The 16373-nt window shown below is 46.4% G+C and overlaps 1 protein-coding gene across 1 annotated transcript in view; it reads left to right on the forward strand.

Annotated features, from left to right (window-relative positions):
• The first annotated feature begins 5236 nt into the window (after positions 1-5236).
• Positions 5237-16373, forward strand: part of TERB1 (telomere repeat binding bouquet formation protein 1) — a 50283-nt gene continuing 39146 nt past the window's right edge. Inside the window, exons 1-8 of the mRNA XM_066583129.1 lie at positions 5237-5371; positions 5538-5651; positions 6213-6341; positions 6434-6565; positions 8940-9000; positions 9082-9194; positions 9337-9459; positions 11728-11865. Coding sequence (XP_066439226.1) covers positions 5323-5371; positions 5538-5651; positions 6213-6341; positions 6434-6565; positions 8940-9000; positions 9082-9194; positions 9337-9459; positions 11728-11865 — 859 coding nt within the window. The 5' untranslated portion in view covers positions 5237-5322. The remainder of the gene's footprint in view (positions 5372-5537; positions 5652-6212; positions 6342-6433; positions 6566-8939; positions 9001-9081; positions 9195-9336; positions 9460-11727; positions 11866-16373) is intronic.

A 16373-nucleotide genomic window follows, 5' to 3' on the forward strand; every position in this document is an offset into this window, starting at 1 on the left:
GCAAGTAGTGCCTTAGCCGAGTATCTTCCCGCTCGTCTCTAAAGATTCGGGGGAGAGCGGGGAGGAACGGAGGGGAGATCTCTCTCTCTCTCTCTCTCCCCCGCCGCAACTCACCTGTCACCTGCGCCGGTCACCGAATCTTTAGAGACGAGCGTAGAGATACTCGGCTAAGGCACTACTCGCTCGAGTAATGTGCTTAGCGAGTATACTCGCTCATCTCTAATAAGGGCATATTCACACGAGCGTATATCGGCTGCCGTTTTCACGGCCGACCGATAACCGCTACCGTCTGAGCTGTCTTCCCCTTCCCTCCCCGGCTCACCTCCCCTCCGGCTGTTTGCAATGGGAGGGGGCGGGAGCTTAGTAATGCCCGTATTTTCCCCTCATTGCTGGCTACGGACCATTGCAAACAGTCGGAGGGGAGGAGAGAGGAGGTGAGCCGGGGAGGGAAGGGGAAGACAGCTCAGATGGTAGCGTATATCAGCCGGCTGTGAAAACGGTGGCCAATATACGCTAGTGTAAATAAGCCCTAATACTGCAGTTTTCACACAGGTTACTATTCCACCATGGGGGTAGGAAAGTTGTAACACCATCAGCTTGGTTGCTTACATTGTTCCTGCACAAAAATGCATAAAAACGCAGCTCTGCACACAGTAAGACGCTGTTGAAAAACAGTCACATTCCTGGACTCGGCATGTCAGCTGCCGTAAGCCCTTAAATTTAGTTTAGGGGCTCAAACGCTGGCAGAGTCCCTTCAGTAAAGTTCATGAATATGCCTACCTTCCATCTTTAGAGCAGCGATCCCAAACTCCAGTCCTCACTACCCCACCTAACAGGTCAGGCTGCCCTCGGTATTGCACAGGTGATGTCATTATTGGCAGTGCCTCAGATGTTGCAACAGGCGTTACTATAGGATATCCTCAAGGACTGGAGTTTGGGAAGAACTGCTTAGGTTACATGGGCAATTTAAAAGTTGCGCATGTTGGAATAATCCCTTTAGGTGATCCTCAAGAAGTATCGAGGCCTCCTCAACCAGGTATGCATAATTATCTGTACAGTGCAGCCGAGAAGAACATAACATGCAGCAATATGGTCTTGTTCCAGAGCCCTTCTCAAGGAAGTAGCCCACTCACAAGTCTATAATAGTCTAACAAAGAAGTCTATAATAGTCCAATCATTATGGACAACATCCTAAGGGCTTATTCTGACGTGCGTATATCGGCTGGTATACGCTGTCTCTTCCTGCAGGGGGAGGAGGTGGGCTGGGGCAGGAGCAGCGCACTGAGCTCCCGCCTCTCGCCACTATTTGTGATGGGAGGGAGCAGGACGGTGCGAAACTTAGCTCTGCCCCTGTCTCACCCCCTCCATTGCAAACAGTGGCAAGGGGAGGGAGCTCAGTGCACTGCTCCTAGCCCGCCTCCTTCCCCTGCAGAGAGACACAGCGTATATCGGCCGGGTGTAAAAACCCGACCTATATATGCACGTCGGAATAAGCCCTAAGTTATACCTTTTTGTGGTGTTAAAATAATGAATCACTCTAAAAAATTTGATAATACGTAATATGATGCTACTTTGATAAGAAGCACAAAAATTCCGAGAATTAGCCCCGCCCCCAGCCCGCCTCTCCCCATTGCAAATAGTGCAGGGGGGCAGAGAGGGGGCGGGAGCTCAGTTCCTGCTCCTGGCTCTTCCAGCCTCCCCCCCTGCACATGAGGACAACGTATATCGCCTCGGCGTGAAAACCGAGCCGATATACGTTCGTGTGACTTCACCCTGAGACTCGGGCGCAACTCGCTTAGCCGGATGGCACATGGAACCCTGTCCGTGTTCTGCCTGATATACACGGACTCTGCGCACTAACATGCATTAGCATGGCCTATTGCTTACCCGTGAAACAGACAAGAATAGAACACGCTGTGAGTTTTCTCACGCGGACTATCGTTCATGCACATAGCCTCATAGGATATAATGGCGCTGTGTGCTGGCCGTGGATTAACACATATGGCACATAGCCCCAAAGTCACTACTGTGCAGAGACCTCAGAAGAAGACCAGCATAAAATAATCAACAATCCCCTGGTCGCCCCTCCCACAGACAATGTCCAATTTGCTCAAGAAACCGTCTCCGCAATAAGCAGAAGTAGTGAATATTCAGTTAAGGCCCATTTACACGCAAAGATAATCTTTCAAAGACTAAAATATTTTGTGATCTCTTTGCATAACATGTTAATGGTTATTAACACTTTATCATCTTCATTTGCATGTAAAAGGACTTCCAGGAGCTGTTTGCGAAGCCCAGCATGTGATTAATCACACGCCCAGCTGCATTGTTCTCTTCGCAGCTGCCCTCAGATTACAATGTTATCTGCTGTCTCCCTTGGAGATGACAGCGTGTGTTTGCTGGGATACTTCATCTCTCACTAGCTGAACGATGGATTTTAAGTTCACCTCAAAATCATCGTTCAGGCAAAAATTGCGCGATGCCCGTGTTTACATGTAACGATTATCGCTCATTTTCAGTCGTTTGTATGAATTGTGAGCGATAATTGTTCCGTGTAACTGGGCCTTTACCCTTTAATGATTTTGCACATTGGAATAGCCATTTATTTTTAAACTTATAAGGCTAATTTCACCCGGGCGAGTGCGATTATCAGGCCACGAAATTCGCCCCCATATTGCGTTTGCCAACGTGCGATGTCCCTGTGCATGTGAGATGTTGTTGTGTTAAAACCGACTCATCACTTCAGGAAAGTCGTGGAGTGCTTCCCATTGTTTTCAGCGGGTAAACCTGGCATCGCACGTGCGTGCCCCTCGCACGCCATACAATGCTGCGCCAGCCCCATTGAAAGCAAGGCGACCCGAGGGAACACCCAAAGATAGGACGTGCCGCGATGCGATGAAGGAAAAATCGCTTATGTGTATGACCCCATTCAAAAGAATGGGGTTCATATTTGAGCGTCCCACAACGCACAAATTGCGTGGTTTTCTCGACCGTGTAATTCCCAGCTCTGACCGCTCTACAGGGGGCGACATGGTTCCCCATTTATAAGCCCGCATTATATGGAATGATGTGCATTAGGCTATGTGCACACGAGCGCCAAGATGAACTCCAGTCTTTTGAATGGAGTCTTACACATGGGCGATGCTGTGAGGTAAAAGATCGCTGCATGTCCTGTTTTGTCACATCCCTCGGATCGCATCGGCCATTGTGTTCAGTGGGACCTTGGAGACATCGCATTGCAGACCGTGCGATGTGCACGTGAGTGCCATGTTTCCTGTTGAAGTCAATGGGAACCACTTGCGGTCCTCTATCGCGCAATGTGAGGCGGTTCTACATGAAAACACATGGCATCTGCAGGTACAACGTATGCTGAGGAGCGCTCGCAGTGTGCGTGTAGCCTAGGCGCTCGCAGTGTGTGTTTGGCCCAAGCGCTCGCCGAGTGCAGGTAGTCTCAGACAGAACTGGGATGAGGTTTAGTAGACCACTGGTATAGACAGGGGCGTGCGGCGCCCTCACAGGGTAAGAGAAAGCCTCATGTCTGAAAACTACTGCAGGCAAAAAACAAAATGGCGGAGGACATGCCGCTCTCAGCCAATCATGGGGCTGCTTACAATTACATCCCTGACCAAGAAATAAAACACAGCTGGAAGCTGATTGGTTGATTTGGACAACACCCCGTCTATAATTGAGACACTCTGTCTCTGCCTGCCAGCTGCCTCTGGTGGTTACTTAGCAACCAGTCACAGGCCTGATTACCAGCCTCATCCTCCTCTCACACTTGTATGTATCTCACTCACTTATACACCAGCTTCACCTATATACCGACTGTACACTGCCATAGGCCTGCATCACACTCTTATATACCAGCTGTACACCCCTAGGCATATAGGGGTGTGAGGCAGGTATAAGGCAGTGCACATCCAGTAGACAGCGGTGTGACACAGGCCTACGGCAGTGTACAGCTGATATACAGCTGTGGGCCGCAGTCGTATGACAGTGTACAGCCGATGTATGGCAGTGTACAGCCGGTATACAGCAGTGTGCCGCAGGCGTATGGCAGTGTACAGCCGGTATACAGCAGTGTGCCGCAGGCCTATGGCAGTGTACAGCCGGTATACAGCAGTGTGCCGCAGGCCTATGGCAGTGTACAGCCGGTATACAGGAGTGTGACGCAGGCCTATCGCAGTATACAGCCGGTATACAGGAGTGTGGCGCAGGCCTACGACAGTGTACAGCCGGTATATAGGAGTGTGATGCAAACCTACGGCAGTGTACAGCAAGTATATAGCAGTGTGACGCAGGCATACGGCAGTGTACATCCGGTATATAGCAGTGTGATGCAGGCATATGGCAGTGTACAGCCGGTATATAGCAGTGTGATGCAGGCATATGGCAGTGTACAGCCGGTATATAGCAATGTGATGCAGGCCTACAGCAGTGTACAGCTGGTATATAGTGGTGTGAATCAGGCCTACAGCAGGGTACAGCCGGTATATAGCAGTGTGATGCAGGCATATAGCAGTGTACAGCCGGTATATAGCAATGTGATGCAGGCCTATGGCAGGGTACAGCCGGTATGTAGCAGTGTGACGCAGGCATATGGCAGTGTACAGCCGGTATATAGCAATGTGATGCAGGCCTACAGCAGTGTACAGCTGGTATATAGTGGTGTGAATCAGGCCTACGGCAGGGTACAGCCGGTATGTAGCAGTGTGACGCAGGCCTACGGTAAGTTGACATTTAGGTGGGACAGTCCTGCTTTGGGCCCATGTATCCCACTTTTTTTTTACATCCGTATTCATTGCATTTTTTACGCATGCAAAACAAAAAATACGCAAGAAGCCCAATTGATGTAACTTTTTTTTTTTACCACTGGCAACGTGTGTAAAATATATAGTGATTTTGCATGCCACTGCGTATTTGCTATATTGTTTTCGCCAACGCATTGACTTTAATGGGTGATTTAAGTCCATAAGTGGACAAAAGTAGGACATGCTGCGATTTGTCTAACTCGGACTATCAGCATTCTTTTCCCATGTGAGTATCGTCCGTGTAAATATATCCTTGCACAGCTATATAGTGTTAGACTGCTATATACCAACTTTACACTGCTGCCACGTGTCCCCCCTACACCTGTCACGCGCCCCCCTACACTTGTCACGCGTCCCCCCTACACCTGTCTGGCACTCCTGTATACCAATGTCACGCAATTGTACACCAGTCTCACAACTTAGCATTGACGGAGCAGTAGGTACTACAGATTTCCATTATTACCGTGTCTTTATGATTTCTCCTTGTAGAGGTCTCTTATTACTCTAGAATATGGATGCTACAGAATCCCCACAGCTTGGGAGGAAAGTCGCCGGCTTTGGTAAGACCTCTGTCCGTAAGAACACTATACATGCATGAATGCATTAGACTCCATAAAGCGGTAATATTCACCATAATAAATTCTGCCCCCTACTGATGGGGGAACGTCACTACAAGCTATATAAGGGGCAGTATTGATAAATTACTACCAATATCTCTCTTTTTAGCGGAAATGAAAACTGATCTCAACTTCTTACTGGAGTGTCTGAAGTTTCAAATGAACAACCCTGACTCCCAGAAGGAGACCTTGGAGGCAGTTTGCTGCATCTGCCAGGATAACAGTAAGGAACATATATACATCGGGCCCGGCTCACGTGGCTGTAAAACATTGCTTGAGAAAAGCAGTGTTTTACGTTACTTACGTAGGAAATTGCAGATTTTTACCGCGGTAAGTGATTAGGGGTTTGTTAAACTCCATTCACTAAGGGCTCATGCCCACAGGCGTATGCGTAAAACACTCCGTGAGTAATGCACCGTTTTACCGCAGGCCATCTCCGCGTATGACAGCAATTGTGAACCACGCATGCTATCAAGCGCAGTCTTCCTTGTTTCTTTTTTTTTTTATTTCCTGTTCTGTCGCGTAATGACGTTGCATGTAAATGCTGCATATACGCAATAGCGCTCTGTCGCATATTATACACAGTATATATACACAAGTGTGAATGGATCAATGGAACTTTCACTGACTCCATTCACTGCGTATCATGCGCGTGTACATCATGCATGTAATACACTATTAGATTGCGCTCGTCTGAGCCTGCCTTTAGAAGGAGCGTAAATTACCTCTGTAATATAGTTTGCACAATTTTTTTAACATTTTTTTTTTTTTTTATAATTTACAGATGACGCATGCGACTACTTCAGAGAAATTGGTGGATTAATGTTTCTCAATAACCTCGCAACATCCAGCACGCACTCCGTATTAAAAGAAGCTTCCTTCTATTCACTAGCGGTTATCGCAGAGAGCAACGGTAAAGATGTTCTGCGCTTGACAATTCTTCTCAAATAACCAGTAAAGTATCAAAGAATTTTTGTCTTTATATCTTCTTGATTTCCATTTCAGTGTATTGTCAGCAAACCTTGTGCACATCGGCGCTCTTTGAAGATGTCCGCACAAACTTATTGGATGAGCAATCTTCTATAAACCTAAAACGGATGTGTGTCTTCATATTCCTCAACTTAGTTTCAAATAATAGTGAGTCTGGTAAAAATCTTCACACTTCATTATTAAAGGGGTTGTCCAGGACTTTGTATTTAGTAGATGATTGGCAGGGGTTCACCGCTTAGGATTCCCGCTGATCAGCTGATTACTAGCACCTATGTCAATGTGGTCCGCGCTGGAAGCTGATGGCACTGTCAACACTGTTTGGTACTCCAGGCACAGCTGCCATTGAATTCAGTGAGAGCTGCACCTGCAGTATCAACGTGGGTTGCTGCACGACGGACAGCATTATCTGTTTCTTGCCCTGACCATATGGATAGCGGATCAGGAATCAGCTGATCGGCGGGGATGCTATGGACTCCCACAGATCATCTATTGATAACCTATCTGAAGGATAGGTCATCAATAGAAAAAATGCCTAAACCCCCGACACAACCTCTTTAATCTTACTTGCAATTTAATTTAGTAATTCTGATATATTCTGATCATTTCTGATGTAGCCATAGAGTTGTCCATCTAATATGGCCCATCTGTTTGCACAAATCAGGGGTGGACAACCTTTTCTGGTTTGAGTGCCACAATATGGGATTATACTAGTAAACAACACAATCAAACTTGACTCATATCACACAGACCCTGAAAATGGTAGTAATATGTTCCATAGGGATACAGACAAGAAAACTTGTATCGGAGGGGGGGACAGCTTTGACCATGGATATAGCTACTGCTACTAGGAGACAGACACTAAGCAACAGAAAAAGTGTTAGCTTCTCCCACTAGCTTATATCCCCCCCTGCAGGCACCAAACTAATTAGTTTTTAGCTTAGTGTCCGTAGAAAACAGAACTTCATGAGAGTGCTGGGATTGATGGTCTCCTCCTTCAAGGCAGTTCTGTTTGGCCAATTTCATGCTCGGCCTCTTCAGTGGACCATTCTCTTGAGGTGGGACATTTCTGTAGGATCCTTAAATTAAAGGATCTATATTTCTCGACGAACTCAGCACGCACTTTGTTGGTGGCTGGTCTCCCCACAAGTCTGGGGCATTCCTTCCTGCCCCTTCAGTGGCAGTTACTCACCATGGATGCCAGAGTCTCCAGCTAGGAGGGCACGTTGTGGAAATTTTTCATGCAGCGGATTTGGAGTTACAATTTAAGGGAAGTTTTTCCTGTGTTGGTCACTAAGAGGGCATCACTGCTGGGAGGAGGCACACAGAAGGCATCATCATTGTGTGGGGACACCATTACTGTGAGGCACAAAGAGGATCCTGTGAAATTGTGTGGGGCACAGAAAGGTAATTCTGCACCCTAAGTGGCCAACCAAAGCTTCTTGGATCCGGGTGGTCAATAATGTGATGCCCTTGAATAAGCTCACATACCTGGCTCGGGGCTGCCCTGATAAATTCGATGAAGTGTGGCGATGCTGAGTAGATTGTCCCGTAATGGTGGAAAAGATGCCTACTTAGCTGGTTAGCTTGACATCTTCTTTCCATATTTTACCCCTAATTTATTGTGAATTCCCTGGATTTGAATTTTCTTTACCTGGTTCTGCACTTTGTAAAAAAAATAGAATGGAAATAGATATATTGCATGAGAAATAACTGTTTTTTTGGGCAATTTTGTACAGTTCTGTGGTGCTATATATGTTCTGAAGTGCCTCTTCTTCCCTTTATCCTTTGTAGGAATGCAATATACCGAACGGCCTGCAGAGGGGGATAGACAGACATTCTGGAACCTGGGAAGGGAGAGACACCTGTGCGTGTGGTAGGAACTAGATAAAAAGATCAGTTCCTTCCACACTCAGGGGGAAAAGCTGGCTGCTAGCCAGAGAGGCTGTAGGAGCAGCCATCAGGACTTGGAATCTGAGGTCCAGCGCAGACCAGTTTAGGCCCAACACCCTCTAGACGCCCCGGGTGGGGGTTAGTGATTGGGACCCTGTGGGTTGTGAACTCTGGACATTGTATGTACCACAAGTTTTGCTGTGCTATGATGTTGAATAAAAATGGCAGGCGCCAGATTTTAAAGAAATTCCTGACTCACCTTCGCGATTGTACACATGAAGTGCCCATTCCTGATGGAGAAGTCGGTGATCCAGGAGGCGAGTAACCCCAACTTGCCACACCTTATAGCACCTTTTCATGGATGTGCATTACTATGTTTGCTTTTACAATAAAAGTTCGTTTAAAAAAAAAATGTGTGGGGCACAAAGAGCACTATTACTATATGGAAGCACTATGGGAATTGGGCACCTATGGACAGGGATTAGGCAGGGTTAGGTATGGGTTTAACGCAAAATTGTAGAAGTCTCTGGATGCCTTGCTACAGTTGTCACAGTGCGATAGTCTGGCCGTATCCTGCATGCTACCGTCTGTTGTTTCATTGTATTTCACTGTCTTTCTCTTCTTGTTTCAGAGACTGGTCAAAGTCTTGCTAGAGAATCGGGATGTATTGATATACTTCTCCTGTTATTTAGGTAAATTATATAAACCCCTTTTTGATGTCTTCTGATCTCTCCTCAGAGAAATGTGTTGTTATTTTTTGCAATACTTTGCAGGAAATTGTTGGCATGTAACGTGGATCTGACCAATGGGAACATAAATCCCCAGTATCTGCTTTGGTCATCTGTCTGCAGCACGCTGTGCGCCTGTGTCAATAACCCGCAGAACGGTAAGATCTCTCTTTATATGCGCTTTTCTTTTCCTGACAGGTGAATGAATACGGTTTATCCAACCATGAAGGGCGATGGCGGTGAACGTTGCCATTTTTGCATTTTAATCTATGACTTATACACTTTGTGTTTCTCTTTCAGATGAGAACCAGAAACTTTGCAGTTCAGCATTTCCACAGGGGATTGAGCGGCTCCAGCAGTCTCTTGAACATGAGATAGCTCGTCCTATCTTTTCCCTGATTGGCCTCACTGTTGCCAATAGTAGTAAGTCCTTGGCAGCTTGTCACTGTCACCTTTTGTTACAAAGTCATTCATATTAACCCTCTGCGTGTTATAGAAAAGCTAACTGTACAAAGCTCTAGCGCATTCAGTTAGCGTGTTTTCACATCTGCATCACACTGTAGGTTCTGTTTAGGAGACTTCATAGTGTATTTTGTCATTTTTGCTGTTCTGCTCTTATAATGGAGCCGAACAGCAGAAATGATTAGTGCAGATGTGAAAAGTATAGGCATACCAGTTTGTTAGCGCAACGTAAGGAGAAACAATGGCAACATCACACTCGCATCTTTCTTAGCGAAACCCTATTTCTTCAGTGGAAAGGCCCTTTTACACAGACTGATTAGCATTCGAAAAATCGTTTAAACGAGCGAAAGTGAACGATAATCGTTCAGTGTAAACACAACCAATGGTCACACAATGAATGATAAGGGCCGGACTCACTGCCTTAAGCGGAATCCGCTTGCGGAGGCCAACAGTTGATTCCAGCACTAACCTTTTCCAATCCATTGTCTGACATCTGAAGACATTATGATTTAAGGCTGTACAGCTCTGATGTTGGAAGACGTCCGTCAGGGTTCTCTTACTGTATATTGCTAGCCTCTCTGTCACCTCATGCAGTACTTGCTTTAGCCAGCAGATAGCGCCGTTGTATAACTGCAGAAAAAGAGTAAGCCCCGTAGGAAAACCAGGATACAAATTGGATTTGAAAGGGCTAAGTCTGGCCGTGACTCTGTGTAAGGCCATGTCTGGTGGCTAAATTGTACTACACATGACTGCTTGCTCACGCAGGCGGTCATGCGCAATAAACTTTTTTTCTTTTTGTTTATTTCTCGTCGTGTCGTTAAGCGATGACACGGATACCCTCAGCCCATACGTAATTTTGTATGGGCTGTGGATATATCCGCGACCATAGAGAAAAATGGGCTGTATGTCGTGGCTATGCGTAGTAAAATACAACATGCTGCGCTTTATTTTCCACTGGCGGATTACGTAATTCTGACACCCTGATGTGAGCGCAACTGCATAATTCAGTGCATTTGACTGAACTGCGGATCATATGCTCACAGAATCCACAATTTAAATCCAGTTATATGAGACTGGCCTAAGTCGTTCACTTATCGTTTGTTTCATGCAAGCATGAAAATCATTGTTGGCTTGTTTGCTAATCGTTCAGTTTTAGGGCTCCTGCACACTGCCTCGGATTCCGCAGCAAATACTGCCTGTAGCCTCCTATGGAGAACTGCTGTTTCCTGCACACAAGTGGAAATCAACTGCGATTTCCAATTGCGGCAGAAAAATTGCAGCATGCTCCATTTCTGTGCAGTTTCCGCCTGGACGGCTTCCCACGGCCCCACCGCAATCATCATTGCGGAAAGGCCGCGGGATCCTCGTCATCATCTAGCAACGGCGCGGCATGATCTGTACTGCACATGCGCACAGGCACAATAGCAGGCACTTCCCTAGTACATATAAAGAAGAATCTGGACACGTAAGTGGGGTCACCGGGTCCGCATGCCGGATCTGACCCTGTCATGTGCAGGAGGCCTAACTACAGATTGTTCAGTCCTTTTCATTCACTTATACAGTAAATGTGAACGACTGAACAATTTAGCGAGTGAATGAGCAAACAATTTGTCTGCCTGCAAAAACAGATTGCAAGAACGAATGAGCGAGCTCCGACGTAGTTCGCTTGTTCGAATGATAAATTGGTAGGTGTAAAAGCACCTTTAGGCTAACACTCTCTGTGACGAAATATGGTTTATACCGTAATCCCATACAAAGATATTGTATATGAAAAAAGAAAATGTCCCGACAGATTTCATAAGGTGTGGGGTATGGGGTGTAGCTTTCCTGTTACAGCCCTCATACTAAATACATCTCACTATCTTCTTGGCTTGCTGCCCCCACGTGAGGGTCTGTGATTGAATTGAGCTGCACTAATCTCTTTCTATTACGGTATAATTTATGTACATAGTGGAAAATTGCATCCTGAGGCGAGAGTGTTCTTTACTTATGTCATGCTGTTTGTTTTCTTATGCGTTGCTGCATATATCATCTTCTGTACATAAGGACTCCTGTATCGTGTTTATGCTGCATTTGGTAATTGTTTGTGTTATTCTTCAATAAAACGAGTTAAACTAATAATATATGTGAGTTTATCAGATCTTGAAGGTTTGCAGGATGTAAAAGTGATCAACTTTTAATACCATTTTTTTTTCCCATCCAAACAACATCTAATCGTTGTTTCATTAGGGTTTGCCCAGGATTACTTTGCTTCTATCGGTGGGTTGGATATATTGGCTGATGTCCTCTCCCGCTTGGTAAAAGGTTTCGACTCCAAACTTGCTATAGCAGTTACAAAGACATTGGATGCTTGTGTCACAGAAAACAGTAAGTAAACAAAACTGCATGACCCGGGTATAATAGTCATTCCCAGCTGTAACCTAATGCTGGGTTTACATGGGATGAATGTCGGGCAAATGATGCCCGACACTCGTCCCCGCACATACTAACTTCTGTGCACCTGCAGCTCTCAGCGGGGAGGCTGCAGGAGATTTCTCTCCTCTTGCTCCCCCGACCCTCTCTATTGACTTAACACAGCGGCCGTTCAGTACTGAACGGCTGCTATTTACACTGAACGATGATCGTTCAGCTCATTGTCCATCGTTTATGCAGCATAAACAAGGGACGATGAGCTAATTGCTCCTTGTTCAATGTGACTAGCGGCTGTTCAGTACTGAACGGCCGCTGTGTTAAGCCAATAGAGAGGTGCGGGGGAGCGAGAGGAGAGAAATCTCCTGCAGCCTCCCCACCCCCTGCTGGCCGCTCTGTGAGCGAGCCAGCAATAGTAGCTCCTGTGCCCGACATTTGTCCCGTGTAAATCCAGCATTACCCATTTTATATCTCCACCAATCTCCCCCCACCTTCTCGAATAATGACCTACATCCTTTTACTTTTGGATAATTTGGCCACAGCAGACATTTTATCAACAATTTAACATATTCGTAAACCCCACTTTTAACCATAAAACCGAAAGGAGGGAGGTCCTTGGAGTCCCAAAACATCTGTTGCCATTTTGAGAAATGTTCATGATGCCTCTTGCCGCACACCAACTGACTTGGGAGACCCAATTGTCTAATTGCCTCCCTCCGCAAGCCAACTAACTCAGGAGACCCAATATTGCCGATTGCCTCTAGCCGTCCACCTCCCAACTCGGAGACCCGCTAGCCATTACAAGACTAGACACCACCTTCTCTGCAAGGATTCCGCCCTGTCCGAGCCAAGAGGTGACAGACCCACCATAACCATTAATCAAAGGAGAAAAAGATGCCTATCCAGCCCCTGGCTCCCCTGCCCCCCTGCCCCCCCCCCCACTTTTATGCTGACTCCAAGGACCTCCCCATCCACCGCTGCAATGACAATGCAACACACATTCCCCCCATAGCAACATTACCCATCCCAACCCCTCTTTATCTCCTCCATAGGACGGGTGGGTGGTACTTCCTCGTTCCTGCTGTTCACTCTTCTGTCTTCTCCACACTGTGTTCCCCCTCTTATGTAGCGCCTCCTTCTTCTTTCCCACACTTCCATAGCCCCTCCCCCTCTATTCTTCACGGTTAACCCTTTCTTTCCCACTCCCCGTTAACCCTGTCATGGGTGGCCTCCACCCCTGGCCCTGCAGGCCTCCACTATGGCCTTACTCATTTGCATGCAAAAAAAATAAATGGTAAGGATGCTAGAAAATGTTCTAGCGTTTTTTTACTATTGAGAACTGCAAGGGGCAAACCATCAGGTAATCACCCAGTGTGGACATGCCCTAACACTATGCACACGGGGGTCGTTTGGTAGGTCCTTAGCCATGTTATATTAGTTTCCTATAGCCATGAGATATTATAATTTGTGATTATTGATGGCACATTGAAGTACAGCAATAAGAGGCATGCACTTTGTTGATGTATAGGTGAATGGAGAGTGGCTTTAGCTGCTGGACAAGTAACATAGAATAGGTGATAAAAGTGTGATCGGTGGAGGTCTCATGTGCAAGACCCCCACAGATCCTGTAAACTGGGGTCCTGTGTCCTCCTTCCTCCACACTGCGGACATACTGCCCCCACCCTCCCTCCGCCGTGGGGAAGAGATTGAATTGAATGGCCGTCGTGCATGTGCAGTACCTCCAAGCGCTTGTCCTTGGTTGCTTCCATCAGTCTCATTGAAATGAATGGAGAGGCACCGCACCTACTCACCCACTGCTACATTCAATCAGAGGTCATTGCAGATGGGTGCGAGAACTAATAGTGACAGGAGAGGGGGACACGGGACCTCCATTCTCAAGAACAATGGCAGTCTCAAAGTGAGACCTCCCCAATCACACGTTTATCACCTCCTCTATGGATAAGTCATAAAGTGTTTTCTGGTACCCCTTTAAATATTGATGACTTATGTTTATGATGGGTCATAAATATCAGATCAGTTGGGGTCCCACTCCTGGAACCCCCACTGATTAGCTGTTTGAAGGGCGACCTGGAGTCAGCCCCATACTGATCTGATATTGATGACCTTTCCTAAGGATAGATCAATATCTGACTCCCATAGAACCCATTTAAGCTGAATTTATTTCTTGCATTGTCTCTGTTTACAGGGGTATTTCAGAGAGTAAGTAAAACTTTTTCCAGGTTTTCCCCATCTGCTTGGATGGGTGTAAACTGATAGATCTGTGGGGGTCCAACTGCTGGGACCCCCCACTAATTCCAACAACGAAAAACCTGTGTTTTCGTATTTCTCACTGCAGGGTTGCTTCTCCCCATTTCTGTAACATTGCAGTGAATGGGGCGGTGGTCATGCATGCGCACCCGTTGCTCTATTCATATCAATGGAACTAATGAAAATAGCTCAGTGCTTTGTACTCGGCTATCTCTGTTTGCTACATTGAAATTAATACAGCTGCAACCATGCACGTGCGTTACTGCTCCATTCATTTGAATGGGGCTGATGAAAATAGCTGAGCATACCACCAGGCTATCTGTCTGCCCCATTGAAGTGAATGGAATCAGGATCGCGCATACACAACCACCGTCCCATTCATATAGGGAGAAGCAACCCTGCACTGAGAATAAGGAGACAAAGGTCCCCCATTCTTGGGGATCAGTTGGGGTCCCAGTGGTCAGACCCTCCAACGATCTATTGGTTTTTCTCCCATCCAGCTTATAAAAATGTTTTACTCTCTGGAATACCCCTTTAATGAATGGTGCATTTGACTGGGAGACTATGGTTTACTTTGGCCATGGACACCCCGGCACTGCCCAAATGAAGCCTATAGAAAGTATAGGGGGACACAAAGCCATCATATCATAAGAATATGGTAACAAGAAGGTAAAGTGTCAATCAAATGAAAATGGCTGCACAAATATCATAAACCAGCAACAAAGAAAGTGCACAAAATGCCGCATTAAACAATATTTTATTGAAAACGCATTAAAAAATATCTAAAAAAGATGAGTCGCCATAGGAAAAAAACTACAAGAGGTGAAGAATCCCAAGACAAATACATCAGTACTGTATATCACTCACAAGAGGTCATACATAGAATATCAATTGAAGTGCAAACTAATCAAGATGCATATATCAAAAAATAGTATAATGTAAAAATATAATAAGCAAGAAATGTTTAACTCAGTTGCCTGGGGTGCCCCACACCATGATATCATCCCAAATACTGAATGATCAGTCCACCCTTAGGGCGTATTCACATGAGCGTTTTGACGGCTGCCCGATATACGCTACCATCTGATGCATTGAATTGCAATGCATCAGATCACACAGGCGTATTCCCGCAGCGTAAAAGCGCCTGGCCGGCCAACATAGCGCTGGGTGCTTTTACGCCAGGCAGCAGAGATAGTCCTGGAACTATCTTTCCAGGCGGAATATGTCGGCCGCTGCATAGACTCCTATGGGAGCCAATGACAGCAGATGAAGAAGGGAGGTGGGAGGAAGTTTAGCAGCGTGACTGCTAAATTCCCTCCCCTTCTCTCCTCCCCTCCGGTTGTTTGCAATGGGAGGTGGGCGAAGCTAAGCTCCGCCCCTCGCATTGCAAACAGCTGGAGGGGAGCGGGAGCACAAACGTTAGATTTGTGTGCCCGTTCACGTGTTGTTACGGCGGGCGCATGTAAAAATGACTACGGTCGTGTGAAAGGGCCCTTAGGCTAATATAAAGTAGCACAAATAGATGCTTGCTACCAACCAATTTGGCGTTAGATGCAAATTCACGTAGGAAATAATGGCATGTTTCACTATACATCACAGTGACGTAGCTATAGGGGATGTAGGAGTAGCAGTCACAGCTACCGTGGTTCCCCCAAAATAAGACAGTGTCTTATATTAATTTTTGTTCAGAGAGGTTTAACTTTTTTGTATAGCTGCCTGGACACTATTTAAATTGACTTTTTTAATTAACTGTTAGCAGGGCTTAATTTTGGAGTAGGGCTTATATTTCAAGCATCCTCAAAAAGCCTGAAAAATCATGACCAGGGCAAACGGAGTCGATGCTACTGTGACCTAACTCCAACACCATTCCCCATTCCCCCCTCAATTAAACACCAACTCAGTAATTTGGATTAAATATGGCCACAGCAGCCATGTTTATTTACAAACATAACATTAACAAATAATAACAACTAACCCCCTCTGAACTAAACCTGAGAGAGATCCCTGGAGCCCCACCACTGGACCTGTCGCCTCACCACCAACCGCCGGAAAATAGTTGCACCTGCCGCCGGTCGCAGTTCCGACTCCGGCGACACTATTCTCCTACCATTGCCCCCGCCGCCAGTTGACAGACTCGGGGGGGCCCACCACTCATCACCTCGCCCCAGGTCGCCTCATCCGGACCCCGAGGCCGGTTA

Source organism: Eleutherodactylus coqui, chromosome 11, assembly GCF_035609145.1.
Source record: "Eleutherodactylus coqui strain aEleCoq1 chromosome 11, aEleCoq1.hap1, whole genome shotgun sequence".
Classification (NCBI taxonomy): domain Eukaryota; kingdom Metazoa; phylum Chordata; class Amphibia; order Anura; family Eleutherodactylidae; genus Eleutherodactylus; species Eleutherodactylus coqui.